Source organism: Vombatus ursinus, unplaced genomic scaffold (assembly GCF_900497805.2).
Source record: "Vombatus ursinus unplaced genomic scaffold, bare-nosed wombat genome assembly UNPS02014804.1, whole genome shotgun sequence".
Classification (NCBI taxonomy): domain Eukaryota; kingdom Metazoa; phylum Chordata; class Mammalia; order Diprotodontia; family Vombatidae; genus Vombatus; species Vombatus ursinus.
The window spans coordinates 1,190,767-1,212,100 of NW_020954582.1; the positions used below are offsets into that span (position 1 = coordinate 1,190,767).

Genomic DNA, 21,334 nt, shown 5'->3' on the forward strand with positions numbered 1-21,334 from the left:
CTTACGAGGTGTGACTGTCAAGCAATCGTGTGCCTTTTCTTCATGGCTCATAAACTGGCTCTGAAGGCGGGAAAAAAGGAACCCAAACTATTTTCAGCAATGGTGGTATCACTGGGACATGTGTATGGCCTCCCAAGCTGACAGCAATCGCGGTATCATTGGGACACACGTATGGCCTCCCAAGCTGACTGCCTTGGAGGAGACAATGCTCATTTGGCTGGATAAAATTCTCGTGTATTGGTTTAAAGAGGGAAAAAAATGGGCTATGTTACATGATAGTCACACCTCGTACCTATTCATTTGTGGTAACCTCTTGAGTATCGAGCAGTACTCATCTCCAGGTCCTGCTAATTTTCCTTTTCACATTGGCCGGCCTCAAGGTGAAGGTTAAGACCCTGAAGTTTGATACTCTAGATGACAGCAATTACAGCTTTGTGCATTTATTCTTCAGAACACCGGTTTGATCTCAGCGTGAGTGACAGCCAGCGATTCTGGCTTCCAGTCTGGTTGAAAGAAGTGGATATTGAAGGCCCGAGCCCAGTTCTCAAAGACACGCTTCTCTGTGATGAACCGATGATGACTCCCCTTCCGTCCCCGCTCGTGTGAGATGTACATCGTGCATTCATCAGGTCCCAGAGGCTCATAATAGTGATAAGGTACCGAAGGGGGGTTGGGGTCCCTGAAAAAAGGAGGAAAAAACTCAGAAAATGGAAAATGAGAGATTGAAGTCAAAGATGTTCCCATGATAGATGGAAAAGGAGGTTATCTTTAACAAGCAGACAAGCTCATATAATTCCCCTCCCCAGTTAAACTAAATGTTAACAACTGTCATATCAGATATTTAAGCAATAAGCATATGGAGAGATTCCGCGTTTGTCAAATGTAAGTGTTGGTAGCTGCCCAGCAGGAAGAGATATTGAGGGGTCTGTTGGCCACTGTGGCTGCCACTGCACTAGGGAGGGGTCCATACCAAGTTGGTGGGTTGACACAAAGTCCCTCTCTTACCAAGTGGGGAAAGTCGTTGATCCTGGCCCATTTCAAGTCCCTAGTCATGGGTCATGAAAAGACAGGGAAGCATAGCGTGGAGGAAAGAGCATATGTGAGATATTTGGCCCTGGAATTTGGGGACTTGGGTTCAGATCCCAACTGGGGCACTTTCTGGATTTTTTACCTTAGGCAAGACACATGGCCTCCCTGGGCCTCAATTTCCTTATATTCAAAGTAAGAGTGTTTGATCAGACCACCTCTAGATTTCTGGTCCTTTGAATAAGCATGAGGGCATCCTTTGTTTCATTCCCTCTGTCTCTTGGACAGACACTCATCTTTTTAACATCAGCATTCTTCCAGTTCTGCTGTACAGGTTCAAGTCACGGGAGGTGGCTGTAGTCTCCATTGGGTTGGCCAATGGAGATAAAGAATGCGTTCATAAGTCACAACATCTTCTAGGGGGAAAAGAACAAATGCTCTTGATCATCAACACTCAATAATAGGTAGTGAGGTGAATTTCACAGGATTTGGTTTCCATGGAAAAGGGAGTTGATGCTATGACTTCCTTTGGCTAGTTCTCAGTTATACTCTATGCTGGATGCTCCCATTCCATCATGATTTAAAATTTCTGTCAACAGAAGAAGTGGTATAAATAATATAATAAAAACTTCCTATAATAAGAAAAGAGGAGGGTCAGCCATGTTGCAGAAGTGAAGGATGGCTGTTGCATATTCAAGAAACCTAGAGTTGAGAACTCAACTCATTTGGTGCCCCCCGCCAAGAGGAAGAATCCCAGAGGAGATGGACTGCAATCACACAATTTGAAAAGTTCAGACCCACATTACTGGAGGGAGTGCCCACATCAGTGAGCTCCGGAGTCAGCGTCGGGCTCTCAGATGCGTTAGAATGCCCTTGAAGGCGAGCTGACTCGTAACATTTAGCGCTGTTTCTGGCACACGGGAAGCATTTAATAAAAGCTGGTCACTGATTGACCCATACTCCAGCCAATTAGTCCCTGAAAAGATGAATCCAAGAGTTAGCTCCAGATTCTTTTCTACTTCATTCCAGCCTACCCTGACTTCTCTGGTGTGCTCTGTTGCAGTTATTGTGAGAAGCTCTTGTGAGAAGCAACTTGATGGAGTGGAGAGCAATTACTGTTTTAGTGACATCTTGTCTTTCTTTATTCTATTCCTACTCCTATGCCTACCATCTAGCATAGCACTAGATATACGCTGCACACACCTGTGCTGAGCACTTTACAATTATTATCTCACAACTACCTAGGAGGTAGGTGCTATTATTATCCCCATTTTACAGATGCAGAAATTGCATCTGTCTCAGCAACTTGCCCAGAGTCACATAGCTAGTTTCTGAGGCTCATTTGAACTCAGGTCCTCCAAACTCAGTGTGCTATCCATTGTGCCACCTAGCTGCCCCTGCCTCATTCAGTCAGTATTAAGTTTTCAGCATGCAGTGTTGAGTTACAGTTTCTATCATTTCCTTGATGAAGATGATACCACTTCCTCTTCTCCAATCAAGGATCTTAGAAGAGCTTGGGCGGTTCCTGAGCCTCGTCATGATAACCTTTCTTTATAATAACATGTGGGTGGTTCCCTGTGCCCTTTTCATCAATCAGTAAATATTAGTTAAGTGCTTAGTAGGTGCCTGGGCACTTAGCCAAGTGCCTAGCATGTACAGAAAGACAAAAACAGTCCTTGCCCTCAAGGGACTCACATTTTAATGTTACCTTCAAAGCATAATTAGGAACAGTAGTAGAAAGGTACAGAGAGGCAGATTTAAGCTTGACATAAAGGAAAAAAGTCCCATCACTTAGAGCAGAGCTGCACAACCAAGCCCTCGGGTGGCTTCGGCCACCCGAAATCCTTCGGCAGGCTGAAGATTGTGCAGGCCTGACTTAGAGCGGTACATCATTTGAATGGCCCACCTTGGGAAGTGCTGGGCTCTCCCCCAGTGAAGGTTTTCAAAGCACAAACTTTGGGGATTCAGGTTGATTCAATCTGATTCAATCAGCCAATGTTGATGAAACACCTACTATGTGTAAGCCATGGTGCTTGGGGCTGGAACATTGTCGAGGGGGATCCTGCCTGGTCATACGTGGGGCAGCATGACCTCTGAGGACCCTCTGTCCGTGGCTAGTGGCTACCTAATTTCTCCCACACTGTTCCATCCTCTCCATCTTGCTTCCTGTAATGTGACCTGCCTGCTGCCAGCTGCATTCAGTTGCCTGTCCCCACCCCCAATAAGAACATGAGCAGCAGAAAGTCTTAGCAACTGCTTTTTCAGTGACACCAGTTAGGTGCAGTTAGGGCACCAGAAACTCGGGCTTTTTACCTGCCATGCCTGAGGCTTTACTCTAAGTCTGGTTCTGTGGTTTCCCAAAGATGCTCTTCCTGGTACGCCCCTAGAACTTTTCACTTTGCTCAGGAGGGATCAATGCACAGAAGGCTTTTAGAGACGCAGCTTAAGCTATCTGGGGGCAAAGATGGAAGTCATTCATCAAAAAGGTGTGGAGACTGCGTGTCTGACAGCAATCAACCTTAGATCTGCTTCTTCTTCAGGTTAAAGTTCCTGCCAGAAGAGAGATTTATTTTTTTGTCATGCATCATTTGAACGTTCTTCATTCTGGCTTGGGAACCTCACTGCATTAATACATTGCACTGTCAACATGCCTGCCTCATGAAGGGCTTTTATTTCCAACAGTGTTCACTTTGCCTGGAAAGCCTCATCTTCTTCAAATTTCTGGAGCTGTTCAAATAGAAATGACATTACATAAACTCAAAATCAGTCAACTTTGACCTATTTTAAAATAATTTTTATTGATATTTTATTTTGAAATCGCCTACATTTCCCAACATGCCCTGCATCCTTTCTCTGAAAGCTATCCCTTATAACAAAGAATAAAAAAGAGGGAAAAAACCCAGTTTAACAAAACTAACCAATACATTGAAAATTCTGATAAATTTGGTGTTCCACAGACATATGCCTCACTTTTGCTTTTACATCATCTAAATTTCTCATGGCATCCTTCCCCCTACTCCCTTCTAGAGAACCATCCCTTGTATAAAGAATAAAAGAAAGTAAGAAAAATCCACAAAACAAATTAAAATATCATAAAACTATGATGTTATATGCAGTATTTCATGCCTATGGTCTCCTACTGGAGGGAGGGAGGAAGGGAGGGAGGGAGGGAGAGGGAGAGAGAGAAGAGAGAGAGAGAGAGAGAGAGAGAGAGAGAGAGAGAGAGAGAGAGAGAGAGAGAGAGAGAGAGAGAGAGAGAGAGAGAAAGAAATGTCTTCCATTATTTCTCCCTTAGTGCTAAGTTTGGTCATTAAAATTTCAGAAAATTCAGTCTCCAAGGCTTTGTTGTTGTCCTTTCTGTTTGCATTCTTGTGGTCATTGATTTATTGTTTTCCTGGCTCTGCAACAGTTCATAAAGGTCTTCTCATGATTCTCTGAATTCATCATCTTTTCCAGTACATTTCTTACTTCGTTACCCTAATCGGGTGACATTTGTTTAGCCCTAACTGACAAGCATCTATTTCATTTCCAGTTCTTTGTCACTATGAAAAGTTCAGCCAACATTTGTTAAGTGTTGACTAGATACTGGTGCAGGACTCCAAGGATAAGAATGTAAGCACAGCACAGTCGTCTGCCCTTGAGGAGTTCACAATGAAAGATGCACCAGGAAAATTCAGATACCAAGGAATGTTAAGATGTCTCACACTCAACATGTCCAAATCTGACCTTGTCTTTCACCCCCAAACCTCCCCTCTTCCAGATTTCCTATTGCTGTGAGGGCACCATCATCTCCCACCTCGGCTCACGACTAAGGGGCAAACCTTGACTCCTCACTCTCTCTCATCCACTGTATTCACTTTGTTGCCAAGACCTGTTGATCTAACTCTCAGAACATCTCTCCAACATCCCCTCTCCTCTCCTCTGATGCTACCACCACTCTTGTGCAGGCCTGCATGACCTCATGGCTGGGCTACTGCTCTGGCCATCTGGTGGAGTTCCCTGCCACAAATCTCTTCCTACACCAGTCCTTCCTCCTCAGCTATCAAGGAGACCTTCCTAAAGTGCATAATTGCCCATGACACCCCTCACTCCCTATTCAGTAAACTCCAGTAGCTCTCTATTACCTCTAGGATCAAATAGAAAACCCTCTGCTTGGCATTCAAAGCCCTTTATAACCCAGCCCCACACCCCTCTATCTTTGCGGTCTTCTTAACACCTTCTCCTTTTCCCCACCCCATTGGTTATCTCCAGTTTATCCTGAACATGGCTTATTTGTACATAATTGTTTACGTATTATGTCCCCCATTAAATGGTGAACTCCTTGAGAGCAATGCCTGTCTCTTACCCTTTGCACATAGGAGGATTTTAATCATGTTAATTGACTGACTGACTGACGTTAGTAGAAACTTAGACAAATTCTGTGTCAACTTCGATTTCAAAAGTGATCTTGTTTGGGGAGCATGCCAAATTCATGCTGCCTTGGCATCCTGAAGAATTAAGCTTTGATTCCACCATGACTCATGTTTTTAATTGATTCATCAAAGTTTAGAACACACTGTTGGAATCAGTCTGGTGACAGACACTTGATGTTTATAAAAATAATACATGACTGACAAGGAGCAGACTGTTGAGAGGAGAACTGAGAACCAGTAGAAGGAAGCCAAAGCCGCCATGTACTTCTCCCTGGAAATGACGTCCTGTGAAACTGAGCTCTGACAATGATCCAACTGACTTGTCATCTCTTCCCCCAAACTGGCTCTTATGACACCATGATTTTGATCAGCATCACTGCTCTGCAAACCTTCCATCATATCCAAGATCCCACTATTATCTTTGATGTTTCCTGTTCCCTCCCCCTCAATATCCAGTGATCCCAGATATTGTTAGTACTAGTGACGTGGCATGGCACCAGCTAGACCTAAAAAGAATTGCTATCTCAGACACTTTCTGGCTGTATCATTCCAGACAAATCATTTCCCTATATGTAATTCAGTGTCTTCATTTATACAATAAGGAGGTTGTTTCCCACAGTCTCTTACTTTCCAGCTCTAAATAAACGAACCATTGAGCCTATGATTCCATGACCCTATGAGTACAGATCCCACCTCTGACACTTACTAGATGAATGACCCTGGGCATTACCTCTGTGAAGCTCACTACTTCTACTCTGTAAAATGGGGAAAATAATAACTGCTCTGCCTAGATCTCAGGATTACCATGGAGAGATATGTAGTTGAAAAAAAGTGGAGGAAAGGACAGAAGCTGTTTCACATCATTCATATGAAAACAGCATTCTGTAGATTTGAAGTGAAAGGTGAATAAATGCAAATTATTTTTGTTATATTATTGTTGTCATTGTTATCCAGGCATCACTCTGTCCATCCAGATTTATCTCATGTGACTTCTCTTCACAGCCTCGATCTAGACTCTGGATTATGCCCTGAATGCTTGTTGAACGTGTGTCTGCCTTTCTGCCTTTGCTTCCAGTGTTCTCTGTTCTTGGTACATCTCTCAATTTCTTGGGCTCCCGCCCATCTGTCAAAATCCAACTCACATTTTACTGCCCCACAAAGTCTTCCCTAATCCCTCTAGTCATTAAATACCATTGCTCTCTTATAGCACTTTGTTTCGCCCATCTCTAAGTTACTTAAGGTGTATTACTTTGTGATTGAGGCTTGTATCACATACTGTTAATGGACTGTAGGCATCTTGAGGACAGACATCATACCTCTCCCAATGGTGAATCTTCCCCATTGACTGGTACTGGGATCTGTACAATGTTGTTTCTGAAACTGAACTGAATCTTCCAATTAAGCTGGGCAATGATGATCCGGACAAGTTTCAGAGGAGGAGAAGCCAGATGGGAAAGAGCCTTGAGATTATGTCAGATGAAGGGCCCTATATATGCAGGTACCACAATCTCATGGATTGACATTGACCCATTTCCCCAGGTGGTAGAATCAAATTTTTTAAGAAGAGCAGCAAGAGACAGAAAGCTGCCATGTTTGGTAGGTTTTAAGAGCCATGACCAAGGACTGGAGACTGTGCCCTATGAAGGAAGGGACAGTCTTGCTGTTCTTTGCCTAGGGCAGGTCACCCAAAAGATGGTCTTCAGTTCTGAGTACCACATTTCAGGAAAGACACTGAGATTCCGGAGAGTGTCCAGAGGAAGAAGATGAGGATGGGAAAAGCCTTGAGATCATTTTAGACAGGTTGCTGCTGAAGGAACAGGGCATGATTGTCCTGAAGAAGACGGCAGGATGGTGATGTTCTAGCTGGAGGAGGGACTACCCTGGCTCTGCTGGGTCCCAGAGGTCAGGACTGGTTGCAGTAGGGGAAATTCTAAAGAGGCCAACTTTTCCTAAGTCTAAGGACAAATTTATAAAGCAGCAATCATCAAAACTACGTGGTACTGGCTAAGAAATAGAGGGGTAGATCAATGGAATAGGTTAGGTACACAAGACCCAGTAGTCAATGACTATAGTAATCTACTATTTGATAAATCCAAAGACCCCAGCTTCTGGGATGAGAACTCACTCTTTGACAAAAACTGCTGGGAAAACTGGAAAAGAGAATGGCAGAAAGTAGGCATAGACCAAAATCTTACATCTTATGTCAAAATAAAGTCAAAATGCGTTCATGATTTAGATATAAAGGCTGATAGTATAAGCAAACTGGGAGAGCAAGAAATAGTTTACCTGTCAGATTTATGGAGAACAGAAGAATTTATGACCAAACAAGAAATAGAGAACATTATGAAATGCAGAATGGATAATTTTGATTACATTAAATTGAAAAATTTTTGCACAAACAAAACCAATGCAACCAAGATTAGGAGGGAAGCAGAAAACTGGGAAATAATTTTTACAACCAGTGTCTCTGACAAGGGCCTCATTTCTAAAATATATAGAGAACTAAGTCAAATTTATAAGAATAGAAGTTATTCCCCAATTGATAAGTGGTCAAAGGATATGAACAGGCAGTTTTCAGATGAAGAAATTAAAGCTATCTATAGTCATATGAAAAAATGCTCTAAATCACTATAGATAAGAGAAATGCAAATCAAAACAACTCTGAGGTACCACATCACACCTATCAGATTGGCCAACATGACAAAACAGGAAAATGATAAATGTTGGAGAAGATGTGGGAAAATTGGAACATTAACTGTTGTGAACTGATCCAACCATTTTGGAGAGCAATTTGGAACTATGCCCAAAGGGCTATAAAAATGTGCATACCCTTTGATCTAGCAATAGCACTTCTAGGGTTGTATCCCCAAGAAGTCATAAAAATGGGAAAAGAACCCACATGTACAAAAATATTTATTGCAGCTCTTTCTGCAGTGGCAAAGAATTAGAAATTGAGGGGATGCCCATCAATTGGGGAATGGCTGAACAAATTGGGGTATATGAATATAATGGAGTATTATTATGCTATAAGAAATGATGAGCAGGCAGACCAGAAAAGCCTGGAAAGATTTGTATGGACTGATGCTGAGTGAAGTGAGCAGAACCAGGAGAACATTGTATGCAGTAACAGCCATGTTGTGTGATGACTAACTTTGATAGATTTAGCTCTTCTCAGCAATTCAAGGATCTAAGACATCTGCAAAAGTCTCATGATGGAAAATGCTATCCACATCCAGAGAAAGAACTATGTAATTTGAATGTAGATCGAAGCATACTATCTGCTCTTTTTTCTCTTCTGTTTTGTTTTGTTTCCTCTTTCTTGTGGTTCCTCCTATTGGTTCAAATTCTTTTTTTACAACATGACTAATGTGAAAATATGTTGAATAGGCATGTATATGTAGAGCCTATATCAGATTGCATGCCCTCTTGGGGAGGGAGGTGGAAAGGGAGAGAGAGAAAAATTTAAAACTCAAAAGCTTGTGGAAGTGATTATTGAAAACTAAAAATAAATTAATTAATAAAAAAGTATAAGGACAAATTTCCTAAAAATTAGAGTTAGTCTACATTAGCATGGGCTACCTCTGGAGATGAGAGGTTCCTTCACACTGGAGGCTTTCAAGGCTGGATGATAAATAGCTGTGATGTATTAGGAGGATTTGGGTATAAGTTGAACTAGATGGCCTCAGACATCACTTTCATCAAATGAGGTGACTAAAAAAGGATTCTGTGAGGGCTTCCCCACCACAGAAATAGTGTCATACAACTTGGAGTCATAGGGCCTGAGTTCTAATCATGGCCATGCCAGTTACTCCATGTGTAACTCTGGGCAAGTCATTTCACTGATATTGGCCTCAGTTTTCTCATCTGTAAAATGAAGACTTTGGAAGAGATGGCCTTTGAGGATCTTTCCAGCTTTTGATCCTATAAGCCTGCATTGAAATTCACTGAGTGTTTGGTGCTGGAATGTCAGCTGTAATCTTTTATAAAAGCCTTGGCAGCTTAAATCTTAGTAGTTTAGGGAAGTTCTTGGACTTGACAATCTGAAGGCTGCTGGGGCTCCCCTCCCCCCAGCTCCCTGGTCCACAGGCTTTTTGTGTTTCCGGACTGTGGTGATGGGAAGCGTCATTGCTTTGTCAAGGCCAGGAGGGACTTAGGGAGAGGAGAAGGGGGCTGATGCACTCATGGGGAAGATGATAAATCACACAGACAGGCTTTAGCCATCAGTCAGCAGCAATAAAGACAGGCTAGGCAGAGAATGATCAGTCCTAGAATTTCAGAGGTGTTTTGGACCTCTGAGACCAGCAAGTCAAGCCTCCTCATTGATGGATGTCCTAGAGAAGACAAGCCTGGACTCAGGTTAGTAGCACTGGCAAATGCCAACAAGGAGTATTTTTAAAGAATGTATTACATGTCCCACGATCTGAACAGCAGATCAAATTCCAATTTCTCTGATCTTAGGTAGAAATTTTTTTTTTGCAGTTCCCCCAGGGATAACAGCCCCTACTAGGGTAAACGGGCCCTCCCCATCGATGGGATCAGCCAATGTGCCTGTTCTGGCAGCAATCCTAGAGGCATTGAGATGAACTGGCTTTGGATGTGTTCTGGAATCCAGCTTTACGAACACAGGAGGGACCTTTGACTCTATCCTGTCTGGGTCCCTTATTTTACAGATCAGTCAATCAAACAGTAGGACCTACTGTGTGTCGGTAACTGTGCAAGGCTTCCCTCAATTCTCAGCTGAAGTCTCGCCTTCTACGGGAACTCTTTCCTGTTCTCCCCTACCTCTCATGCCTTCTCCCTGGCATTCTCTCCAATCCATCCCACATCCATCTTGTTGGTACACAGTTGGCCCGTGCTGTGAATGCTTTGACAGTAGGGATGGGTTTTTGCCTTCTTTTGGTGTCCTCAGGGCTTATCACAGTGCTTGGCACACAGGTGCTTCATAAATGCTTCTTGACTTAACTAGGCTTTAGAGACTGGTTAAAAACAATCATTGAATCAAGAAGAATTCATTAATCAAGAAAGCAACAAGCCCTGAAGGGCCTGCTAGGGCTAGACACTATGCGAGGTGCTAGAGGAAAGCATTTATGAAGCACCTACTATGTGCCAGGCAGTGTGCTAAGCACTTTATCTCATTTGATCCTCACAACAACCTTAGGAGGTAGGTGCTATTATTATCCCCATTTTGCAGTTGAGGAAACTGAGGCAGACAGAGGTGGAGTGACAGGGCCATTCAGCTAGTGTCTGAGTCAAATTTGAACTCAGGTCTTCCTGACTCCAGGCTTACTGCTCCATCCACTATACCACCAGCCACCTGGGGTACAGAGACAAAAATGAAACTTGAAGGAGTTTGCATTCTATGAGGGAAGACAACATGTGTTTGCATGTGAGAGACACATGTAGAAAACACACATTCATGTATATACAAGACACATCCAGAATAGAGATAAGGCACCTATGTGTCAACAAAGGCAAAAAAGCAGACAAGCCTTGTCCAAGAGGAGTTTCCCTTCTAACATGTCCACATGCCAGCGAAGGAGGGTTCTGTGCCCAAGTGAACACGGGTAGGAAGCGGCAGAGATCAGGGTGGAACTCAGATCCTTGGACAAATCCCTTCATGTTGTTTTGGGGCATTCCTGGCTGCTCACGCCCCACAAGACTCCAGACCATCCACAAAAGGAGGAGGAAGGAGGCGGCACAAAGACATTTGCTTGTTTTTATTTTGCATTTTAAAAACTTTCATATGGAATGGATTCCTCTATGGAATGTTTCAGGCTCTGTATATTTGAGGGTTCAATTCCAAAGGAATCTAATGAACAAGAACATCAGACCAAGGTGTTGCCTGAGGGCAGAGGGGACAAAGATGTCCGCACTGTCTCCCAATGTAAGCTCTTGGAGGCCAGGGACCATTTCATTTTTGTCCTTGTATCCCCAGAAGGTAGTGCCATGTCTGACACACAGCAGGCACTTCCTAAAGGCTTGTGAATTGTTCGATTAATCTGTTTTCTTCATTACTGAAGGTTATTCTTTGCCTGTCTGGAGCCCTGGCCCTAACCCCAGTCTATTAGATGTTTGAGTAAGAATCCTGGAGTTGGCAGGAACCTGAGCTGATCTAGGAAATGGAATCCCTGAGAAATGGGCATCCATGCTTGGCTTTGAGCCCTCCCGTGAGAGCGAGTCTCCTGTCCTCCCAAGGTAACCCATTTTACTTATAATAACACTAATGAGGAGGAAGTCTTTTTCCTTTTCATTTAGTTAAAATCTTCTTCTTGATTATTTCCACTCATTACTCCCAGTTCTGCCTTCTGCATTGAAGCAGAATTAATTTAATCCTTTTTCCCCACATGAAAGCCCTCCAAATGCTATCAGGCCCTACCTAAATATTCCCTTCTCCAGGTTCAATATATTCAATTCTTGAAACAATTCTCATGTAGCATGCTCTGGTTGCTTTATTCTGGTGCTCTCCAGCATATTTCTGTCTTCCCAGAAATGTGGCATCTTGAGCTAAGCATAATACTCCAGGTGTGGTCTGTCTATGGCAGAGCATATTGGCAATGCTGCCTTCCCACTCCTCATGTCACACCTCTCTTATTGTAGCATTAGCTATTTTTTTAAATATCTTTGATGACTTCCATTGCACCTAGCAACTCATGGAACTGGTGTGCCCTAAAGCTTCATTTCACATGGATGGCTCTCTAGCCACGTCTCCCCTCTTGGTAGTCATGAAGTTGATTTCTTGAGCCCAACTATTAGACTGGAAATTTATCCTGCCTACTTTTCATCTTCATAAATGCAATCCAATTCTTTTTGTAATTCTTTTTTTAACATTAAAAAAGTTTTGAGTTCCAAATTCTATCCCTCTCTCTCTCCTTTCCTCCCTTCTTGCCTCCCTGAGACAGTAAGCAATCACATATATGTTATACATATGCAATTATGTAAAATAGTTCCATATTAGTCATTTTGTACAAGAAGATTCAAATAAAAGAAAAAAAATGAAAGCAAGAAAGTGAAAAATAGCCTGCTTCAGTTGGTATTCAATCAATTTCAATTCTTTCTCTGGAGGTGGATGGCATGCTTTGTCATTAGTCCTTTGGGATTGTCTTGGATCATTGTATTGCTGAGAAGCCATTCAAGTTCTTCATTGAATAATATCACTGTTATTGTGTACAGTGTTCTCCTGGTTCTCCTCAATTCATTATGTATCAGTTCATATAAGTCTTTCCAGATTTTTCTGAGATCATCCTGCTTATTATTTCTTATAGCACAATAATATTCCATTACAATCATATACCATGGCTTGTTCAATCATTCCCCAATTGATAGGCATCCCTTTGGTTTCTAATTCTTAGCCACCACAAAAAGAACTGCTATAAATGTTTTTGTATAAATAGGTCCTATCACCTTTTTCTGGATATCTTTTGGGATATAGACCTAGCAGTGGTATTGTTGGATCAAAGGGTATGCACAGTTTTATAGTCCTTTGGGCATAGTTCCAAATTGCTCTCCAGAATGGTTGGATCAGTTCACAACTTCACCAACAGTGCATTAGTGTCCCAGTTTTCCCACCTTACCTTCAGCATCCAACATTTTCCTTTTTTTTTTTTTTTGCCGTATTAGCCACTTTGATAGGTATGTACCTCAGCATTGCTTTATTTTGCATTTCTCTAATCAATAGTGATTTAGAGCATTTTTTTATGTGACTATAGATAGCTTTGATTTCATTGCCTGAAAACTGCCTGTTCATATCCTTTGACCACTTATCAATTGGGGAATGACTTGCATTTTTATAAACTTGACTCAATTCTCTGTATATTTGAGAAATGAGGCTTTATCAAAGATATTTGTTGCAAAAATGCTTTCCCCAGTTTTCTGCTTTCCTTATAATTTTGATTGCATTGGATTTTTTTTTGTGCAAAATCTTTTTAATTTCATATTAATCAAAATTATCTATTTTGCCTGCTCTCCTAAATTCTTCCTGTATCCATAAATCTGACAGAGAAACTATTCCATGCTTTCTTAATTTGCTTATGGCATCACCCTTTATGTATAAATCATGTATACATTTTGACCTTATCTTGGTATAAGGTGTGAGAGGTTGGTCTATACCTAGTTTCTGCCGTACTGTCTTCCAGTTTTCCAGCAGTTTTTGTCAATGAGCTTTTGTTCCAAAAACTTAGATCTTTGGGTTTATCATATACTAGATTACTATGGTCATTTAATGTAATTTGTACCTAATTTATTCCACTGATCCACAACTCTATTTCTTAGCCAGTACCAGTTTGTTTTGCTAATTACCACTTTATAATACAGTTTGAGATCTGGTACTGCAGTCCAATTCTACAGCCTTTTGGGATCTTTGGAGCCTCTGACTCTGTCATCTGATGTGTTCACTTTCTCTCCTAGTTTTCTGTTATATGAAAATGTGATAAGCTCATCTTTGTCCAAGTCATTGATAAAAAATGTGAAAGAGCGCGCTGGCCAGTCACAGCTCCCCAGAGCTCTTCACTCGAGGCCTCCTTCCAGTTCAACACAAATCCGTTGATGACTACCGTATGGTACCAGACATTCAACTAGTTCTGAATACACCTAATTGGATCTACTTCTCTCCCACATCTCTTCCATCTTTGCCACCATGATAAACAGCAGGAGAGACTTTTGTCAAATTATCTTCTAAACTCTAGGTAATCAATTGCTTAATTGACAAGTACAGATTAAGTACCAGCTATGTTCTAGGCACTATGCTAGGCACAATGAAATAAAAAATGAACATAATCCTTGCCCTCCAAGGGTTTACACTCAAGGGGGAGAACACAGATATAAAAGGGAATATGCAACAGCCATACGAGGCAAATTTGAGGTAATCATAGAGAAGGCACTAGTAGCTATGGTAACCAGAAAGGGACTCCTGTGGCTTTTTAGATGCATCTTGAAGGAAGCCAGGTATTCTAATAGGCAGAGGTAAGGTGGGAGAGCATTCCAGGTATAGGACACAGCCTGGGCAATGGTGCAAAGATGGGAGATGGAATGTCCTGAGTAAGAAAGAGCAAATAGAACTTCTGCTTCTGGGAGCCAAGATGGTGAAGTAAAAAGGTAGTTGCTCTCACCCTCCCCTATTAACCTCTGAAAACCCAGAAAATATCACCCCAGAAAAAACCCTGGAACAGCTAAGCCAGAAGAAAGATGGGGAGCAGCAGTGCAGTAGCCCATGTAGCTAGAGGGATTAACGGGAAAGGCCCCCCTCTTACTCTGGAAAAGGGGAGCAGTACAGAACTGGACTTGCCCAGTGGAAGAACCACCAGGAGGAGATTCTAGTGCCTCAGCATTCTACAGCAAATGGGTCTCCCAGTGCCTCAGCAAAAATAAGGGAAGCAGCACTACAAAGGGCCCTAGTTGGATAAGCACTTGGCAGCATTCATCTGAAAGGAGCTGAAGAAAGCAACCTAGAGGTGCCAAAAAGTTCCAGCCTTGTTGATTCCAGCCCAACACCAGGTAAGCTGTCAGAACCCTACAGCCTCCAACTGCCAACCAGGAGGAGATCCTGAAGCCTAGGTGGTCAAACAGGCAAACACCAACAGCTGGACGTCTGAGTGCCTCAGTGAGGGCAGGGGAACCGGTGAAAAACAGCTCAGAAAACCACCAGGTGCCTCTGCATTCTACAGCAAAGAGTCTGCCAGTGCCTCAGCAGAACTAAGAGAGGCAGCACTGCAAGGGGCCCCAGGCAGATAAGCATCCTGCAGCACCCATCTAAAAGGAGCTGAAGAAAGCTAAAGGAAAGGAAAAGCAGGCAACCTAGATTTGTCTGAAAGTCCCAGCCTTCCTGATTCCAGCCCAACACCAGGTAAGCTGCCAGAACCCCACAGCCTCCAATAGCCAACATAAGAGGCCCCAGCACACAAAGCCAGCGACCAAGACCTAGGCTCCCAACACAAGAAGCTTGGGTCAGTGACTGCTGCTCCCCAGCAGGAGAGCTTAATCTCTTTAAAAGCCAGGGAATAAAGAAACACCACGAGTAAAAAGAAATGTACAATAGATTCACATTATGAGAAGAGTGAAGATCAAGACAGAAATTCCGAAGAGGACAACATTGTCAACAAACTCACATCTGTAACATCAAAAGGGAATATGAACTGGTCTGAAGCCCAAAAAAGCCTTCTTAGAAGAGCTCAAGGAAGATTTTAAAAGTCAAATGAGAGAGGTAGAGGAGTCCTTAAAAAATACAATTGGCCAGTTGGAAGAAAGTACACTGAAGAAAACAAATCCCTTAAAAATACAATTGGCCAATTGGAGAAGAAAGTACAAAATTTAACAGAAGAAAACAATATGTTAAAAATTAGAATTGGACAAATGGAAACTAATGACTCTATGAGAGAACAAGAATCAGTCAAACAGAAACAAAAAAAAGAAAGAATAGATGAAAATGTAAAATACCTCATGGGTAAAACAACAGACCTGGAAAATTGATCCAGGAGAGACAACTTAAAAATTATTGGCCTACCTGAAAATCATGATGAAAAAAAAGAGCCTGGACAGTATCTTTCAGGAAATCATAAAGGAAAACTGCCTTGAAGTCCTAGAACCAGAAGGTAAAATAACTATAGAAAGAATCCACCGCTCCCGGTCTGAAAGAGATCCCAAATTGAAAACGCCAAGGAATATAATAGCTAAATTCCAAAATTACCAGATTAAAGAGAAAATACTGCAAGCCACCAGAAAGAAACAATTTAAATATCATGGAACCACAGTCAAGATTGCACAGGACCTTGCAGATTCTACATTAAAAGACCATAGGGCGTGGAACATGATATTCCATAAGGCAAAGGAGCTTGGATTGCAGTCAAGGATCAACTACCCAGTAAAAATAAGTGTGATTTTGCAGGGGAGGAGAAGGATATTCAATGAAATAGAGGACTTCCAACTCTTCCTGATAAAAAGACCACAGCTCAACAAAAAATTTGATCTTCAAGTACAAGATTCAAGAGAGACATAAAAAGGTAAATGGGACAGAAAGATACAATATGTTGTTAATAAGGGCAAAATGTTTACATCCCTACAAGGGAAGATGACACTTGCAACTCTTGAGAACCGTATTGTTATTACACCATGTTAAAGGAGTATACATAAAGGGGATGGATAGAAGTTGAATTTATGTAATGAAAAAAAAAATCTAATCAAGTGGGTTAAATGGATCCAAGTAAGTGGATTAGTCTGATCTAAGAAAATGTACTGAGAAAGGAGGAGGCAGACAAGGATAAATTACATTACAGGAAAAGACACAAAAACTTATTAGAGCAGAGGGAAAGAAGGGAGGGGGATGAGCATTGTTTGAACCTTACTCTCATCAGATTTGGCTCAAGAAGGGAATAACAATCAGTTAGGTATAGAAATCTAAATTGCCCTACAGGCAGTAGGAGGGAAAAGGGGAAAGAAAAGGGAGGGGGGATAGAAGGGAAGGAAGAAGCAGTAAGGTTGAAGGGGAAGAAAAGGGAAAGGGATAATAGAAGGGAGGTGGTGGTCAAAAGCAAAACATTAGTGGGGGGGATGGAGAAAGGAGAAAGAAAAGCATAAACCGGGGGGAAAAAAGGATGGAGAAAAAGACACAGATAATAATCATAACTCTGAACGTGAATGGGATAAACTTTCCCATAAAACAGAAGCATATAGCAGAATGGATTAAAAACCATAATCCTACAATATGTTGTTTACAGGAAACACATTTGAAAAAGAGTGACACATACAGGGTAAAGGTAAAAGGCTGGAGCAGAATATATTATGCTTCAGCTGAAATAAAAAAAATCAGGGGTAGCAATCCTGATCTCAGAGAAAGCAAAAGCAAAAATAGATCTTATCAAAAGAGATGAGGAAGGAAACTGCATCCTGTTAAAAGGCACCATAGACAATGAAGTAATATCATTACTAATCATATATGCACCAAATGGTATAGCATCCAGATTCTTAAAGGAGAAGTTCAGGGAGTTACAAGAAGAAATAGACAACAAAACTATACTAGTGGGGGACCTCAACCTCCCCCTCTCTGAACTAGATAAATCTAACCACAAAATAAACAAGAAAGAAGTTAAGGAGGTGAATAGAACATTAGAAAAGTTAGGTATGATAGACCTCTGGAGAAAACTGAATGGGGATAGAAAGGAATATACTTTTTTCTTGGCAGTACATGGCACATACACAAAAATTGACCATGTACTAGGGCATAAAAATCTCACAATCAAATGCAGAAAGGCTGAAATATTAAATGTATTCTTTTCAGATCATGATGCAATAAAATTACATGTAATAAAGGGCCATGGAAAAATAGGCTAAACAATAATTGGAAACTAAATAATCTAATCCTAAAAAATGATTGGGTCAAACAACAAATCATAAAAACAATCAATAATTTCATTCAAGGGAATGACAATAATGAGACAGCATACCAAAACTTATGGGATGCAGCAAAAGCAGTTCTTACGGGAAGTTTTATATCTCTAAATGCTTACATAAATAAAATAGAAAAAGAGGAGATCAATGAATTGGGTATACAACTTGAAAAAAAAACTGGAAAAAGAACAAATTAAAAATCCTCAATTAAACACCAAATTAGAAATATTGAAAACCAGAGGAAAAATTAATAAAATTGAAATTAAGAAAACTATTGAACTAATAAATAAAACTAGGAGCTGGTTTTATGAAAAAACCAATAAAATAGATAAATCTTTGGTTAATTTAATTAAAAAAAAGAAAGAAAAAAACCAAATTACTAGTATCAAGAATGAAAAGTGTGAAGCTACCACCAAGGAAGAGGAAATTAAAACAACAATTAGGAATTATTTTGTCCAACTATATGCCAACAAATTGGACAATCTTAGTGAAATGGATACCTATTTACAAAAATATAAATTGCCCAGATTAACAGAAGAGGAAGTAAAATACTTAAATAACCCCATCTCAGAAAAAGAAATTGAATAAGCCATTGATGAACTCCCTAGGAAAAAATCTCCAGGACCAGATGGATTTACATGCAAATTCTATTAAACATTTAAAGAACAATTAATTCCAATACTATATAGACTATTTGCTAAAATAGGTGAAGAGGGAATCTTACCAAATTCTTTTTATGACACAAATGTGGTGCTGATACCTAAACCAGGACTAGTCAAAACAGAGAAAGAAAATTATAGACCAATTTCTCTAATGAATATAGATGCAAAAATTTTAAACAAAATATTAGTAAATAGATTAAGCAACTTCTCACAAGAATAATACACTATGACCAGGTAAGATTTGTACCAGGAATGCAGGGCTGGTTCAATATTAGGAAAACTATCAGCATAATTCATTGTATCAACACTAAAATTAACAGAAACCACATGATCATCTCAGCAGATGCAGAAAAACCTTTTGACAAAATACAACACCCATTCCTATTAAAAACACTAGAGAGCATAGTTATAAATGGAGTCTTCCTTAAAATAATAAATAGCATCTATCTAAAACCTTCAGCAAGTATAATATGCAATGGGGACAAGCTAGAAGCATTTCCAATAAGATCAGGGGTGAAACAAGGATGTCCATTATCACCACTGTTATTCAATATCATACTGGAAACGTTAGCTTTAGCAATAAGAGAAGAAAAAGACATTGACGGCATTAGAATAGTCAAAGAAGAAACAAAGCTATCACTCTTTGCAGATGACATGATGTTATACTTAGAGAATCTAGAGAATCAAGTAAAAAACTACTTGAAATAATAAACAACTTTAGCAAAGTTGCAGGCTATAAAATAAACCCACATAAATCATTGGGATTTCTATATATTACCAGCAAAGCCCAACAGCAAGAGATAGAAAGAGAAATTCCATTTAAACTTACTGTAGACATTATAAAATATTTAGGAGTCTACCTCCCAAAACAAACCCAGGAACACTTCACACAAATAAAGTGAGATCTAAAAAATTGGAAAATCATCAGTAGCTTATGGGTAGGCCGAGCTAATATAATAAAAATGACAATTCTACCTAAGCTAATTTACTTATTTAGTGCCATACCAATCAAACTACCAAAAATTATTTTATAGAGTTAGAAAAAGTAATAACAAGATTTATTTGGAAGAACAAAAAGTCCAGAATATCACGAGAACTAAAGAAAAGAAATGCAGGGGAAGGTGGCCTAGTCATTCCAGATCTTAAATTATATTGTAAAACAGCAATCATCAAAACTGCTTGGTACTGGCTAAGAAATAGAATGGTGGATCAGTGGAATATGTTAAATATGCAAGACACAGTAGTCAATGACTATAGTATTCTATTATTGGATAAACCCAAAGACCCCAGCTTCTAGGATAAGAACCCACTCTTTGAAAAAAAACTGCTGGGAAAACTGGAAAAGAGTATGGCAGAAACTAGGCATAGACTAAAATCTCACACCATATACCAAAGTAAAGTCAAAATGGGTTCATGATTTAGATATAAAGGCTGATACTATAAGCAAACTGGGAAAACAAGGAATAGTTTACCTGTCAGATCTATGGAGAACAGAAGAATTCATGACCAAACAGGAGATAGAGAACATTACGGAAAGCAAAATAGATAATTTCGATTACATTAAAATTGAAAAGTTTTTGCACAAACAAAGTTAATGCAACTAAGATTAGAAGGAAGGTAGAAAATTGGGAAAGAACTTTTACAACCAGTGTCTCTGATAAGGGCCTCATTTCTAAAATACATAGAGAATTAAGTCAAATTTATAAGAATACAAGTCATTCCCCAATTGATAAATGGTCAAAGGATATGAACAGACAGTTCTCAGATGAAGAAATTAAAGCCATCTATAGTCATATGAAAAAATCCTCTAAATCACTATTGATTAGGGAAATGCAAATCAAAACAACTCTGAGGTACCACATCACACCTATCAAAATGACCAACGTGACAAAACAGGAAAATGATAAATGTTGGAGAAGATGTGGGAAAATTGGAACACTAATGCATTGTTGGTGGAGTTGTGAAATGATCCAACCATTTTGGAGAGTAATTTGGAACTATGCCCAAAGGGCTATCAAAATGTGCATACCCTTTGACCCAGCAATAGCACTTCTAGGGTTTATCCCAAAGAAGTCATAAAAATGGGAAAAGAACCCACATGTACAAAAATATATATAGCAGCTCTTTGTGTGGTGGCAAAGAATTGGAAATGGAGGGGATGCTCATCAATTGGGGAATGGCTGAGCAAGTTGTGGTATATGAATGTGATGGAATACTGTTGTGCTATAAGAAATGATGAACAGGCTGACTTCAGAAAAACCTGGAAAGACTTGTATGGTCTGATGCTGAGTGAAGTGAGCAGAACCAAGAGAACATTGTACACAATAACAGCCACGTTGTGTGATGACTAATATTGATAAACTTAACCCTTCCTGGCAATACAAGGATCTAAGACATCTCCAGAGGCCTTGTGATGGAAAATGCTATCCACATCCAAAGAAAGAACTATGGAAGTTGAATTGCTATTTTTTTTCTCTTCTGTTGAGTTTTGTTTCCTCTTTCTGGTGGTTCCTCCTATTGGTTTTAATTTTGACTTACAACATCACTAATGTGAAAATATGTTTATATGCAGCCTATATATGTTTAAATATAGCTTATATCAGATTGTGCACTGTCTTGGGGAGGGTGGTGGGGAGGAAGGGGGAGAAAAATTTTAAACTCAAAAGCATATGGAAATGATTATTGATAAATCAAAATAAATTAATAAAAAAAAAAAGAAAGAACAAATAGACCAGGATGGCTAGACTGTGGAGTGCTTGATGCCTCTGGCATTTTCTGGACTGACAGGTCTATTACAGAACTTTATCTGGGTCTCTCTGTCTCTGTCTGTCTGTCTGTTTCTGTCTCTCTTTTTTTCTC

General features: G+C 40.3%; 1 protein-coding gene across 1 annotated transcript in view; it reads right to left on the reverse strand.

The window, feature by feature from the left end:
* Positions 1-447: 447 nt before the first annotated feature.
* The window catches only part of ST6GALNAC5 (ST6 N-acetylgalactosaminide alpha-2,6-sialyltransferase 5), a 262,060-nt gene continuing 241,173 nt past the window's right edge, over positions 448-21,334 (reverse strand). Inside the window, exon 5 of the mRNA XM_027873999.1 lies at positions 448-679. Within this exon, the coding sequence (XP_027729800.1) occupies positions 448-679 (232 nt within the window). The remainder of the gene's footprint in view (positions 680-21,334) is intronic.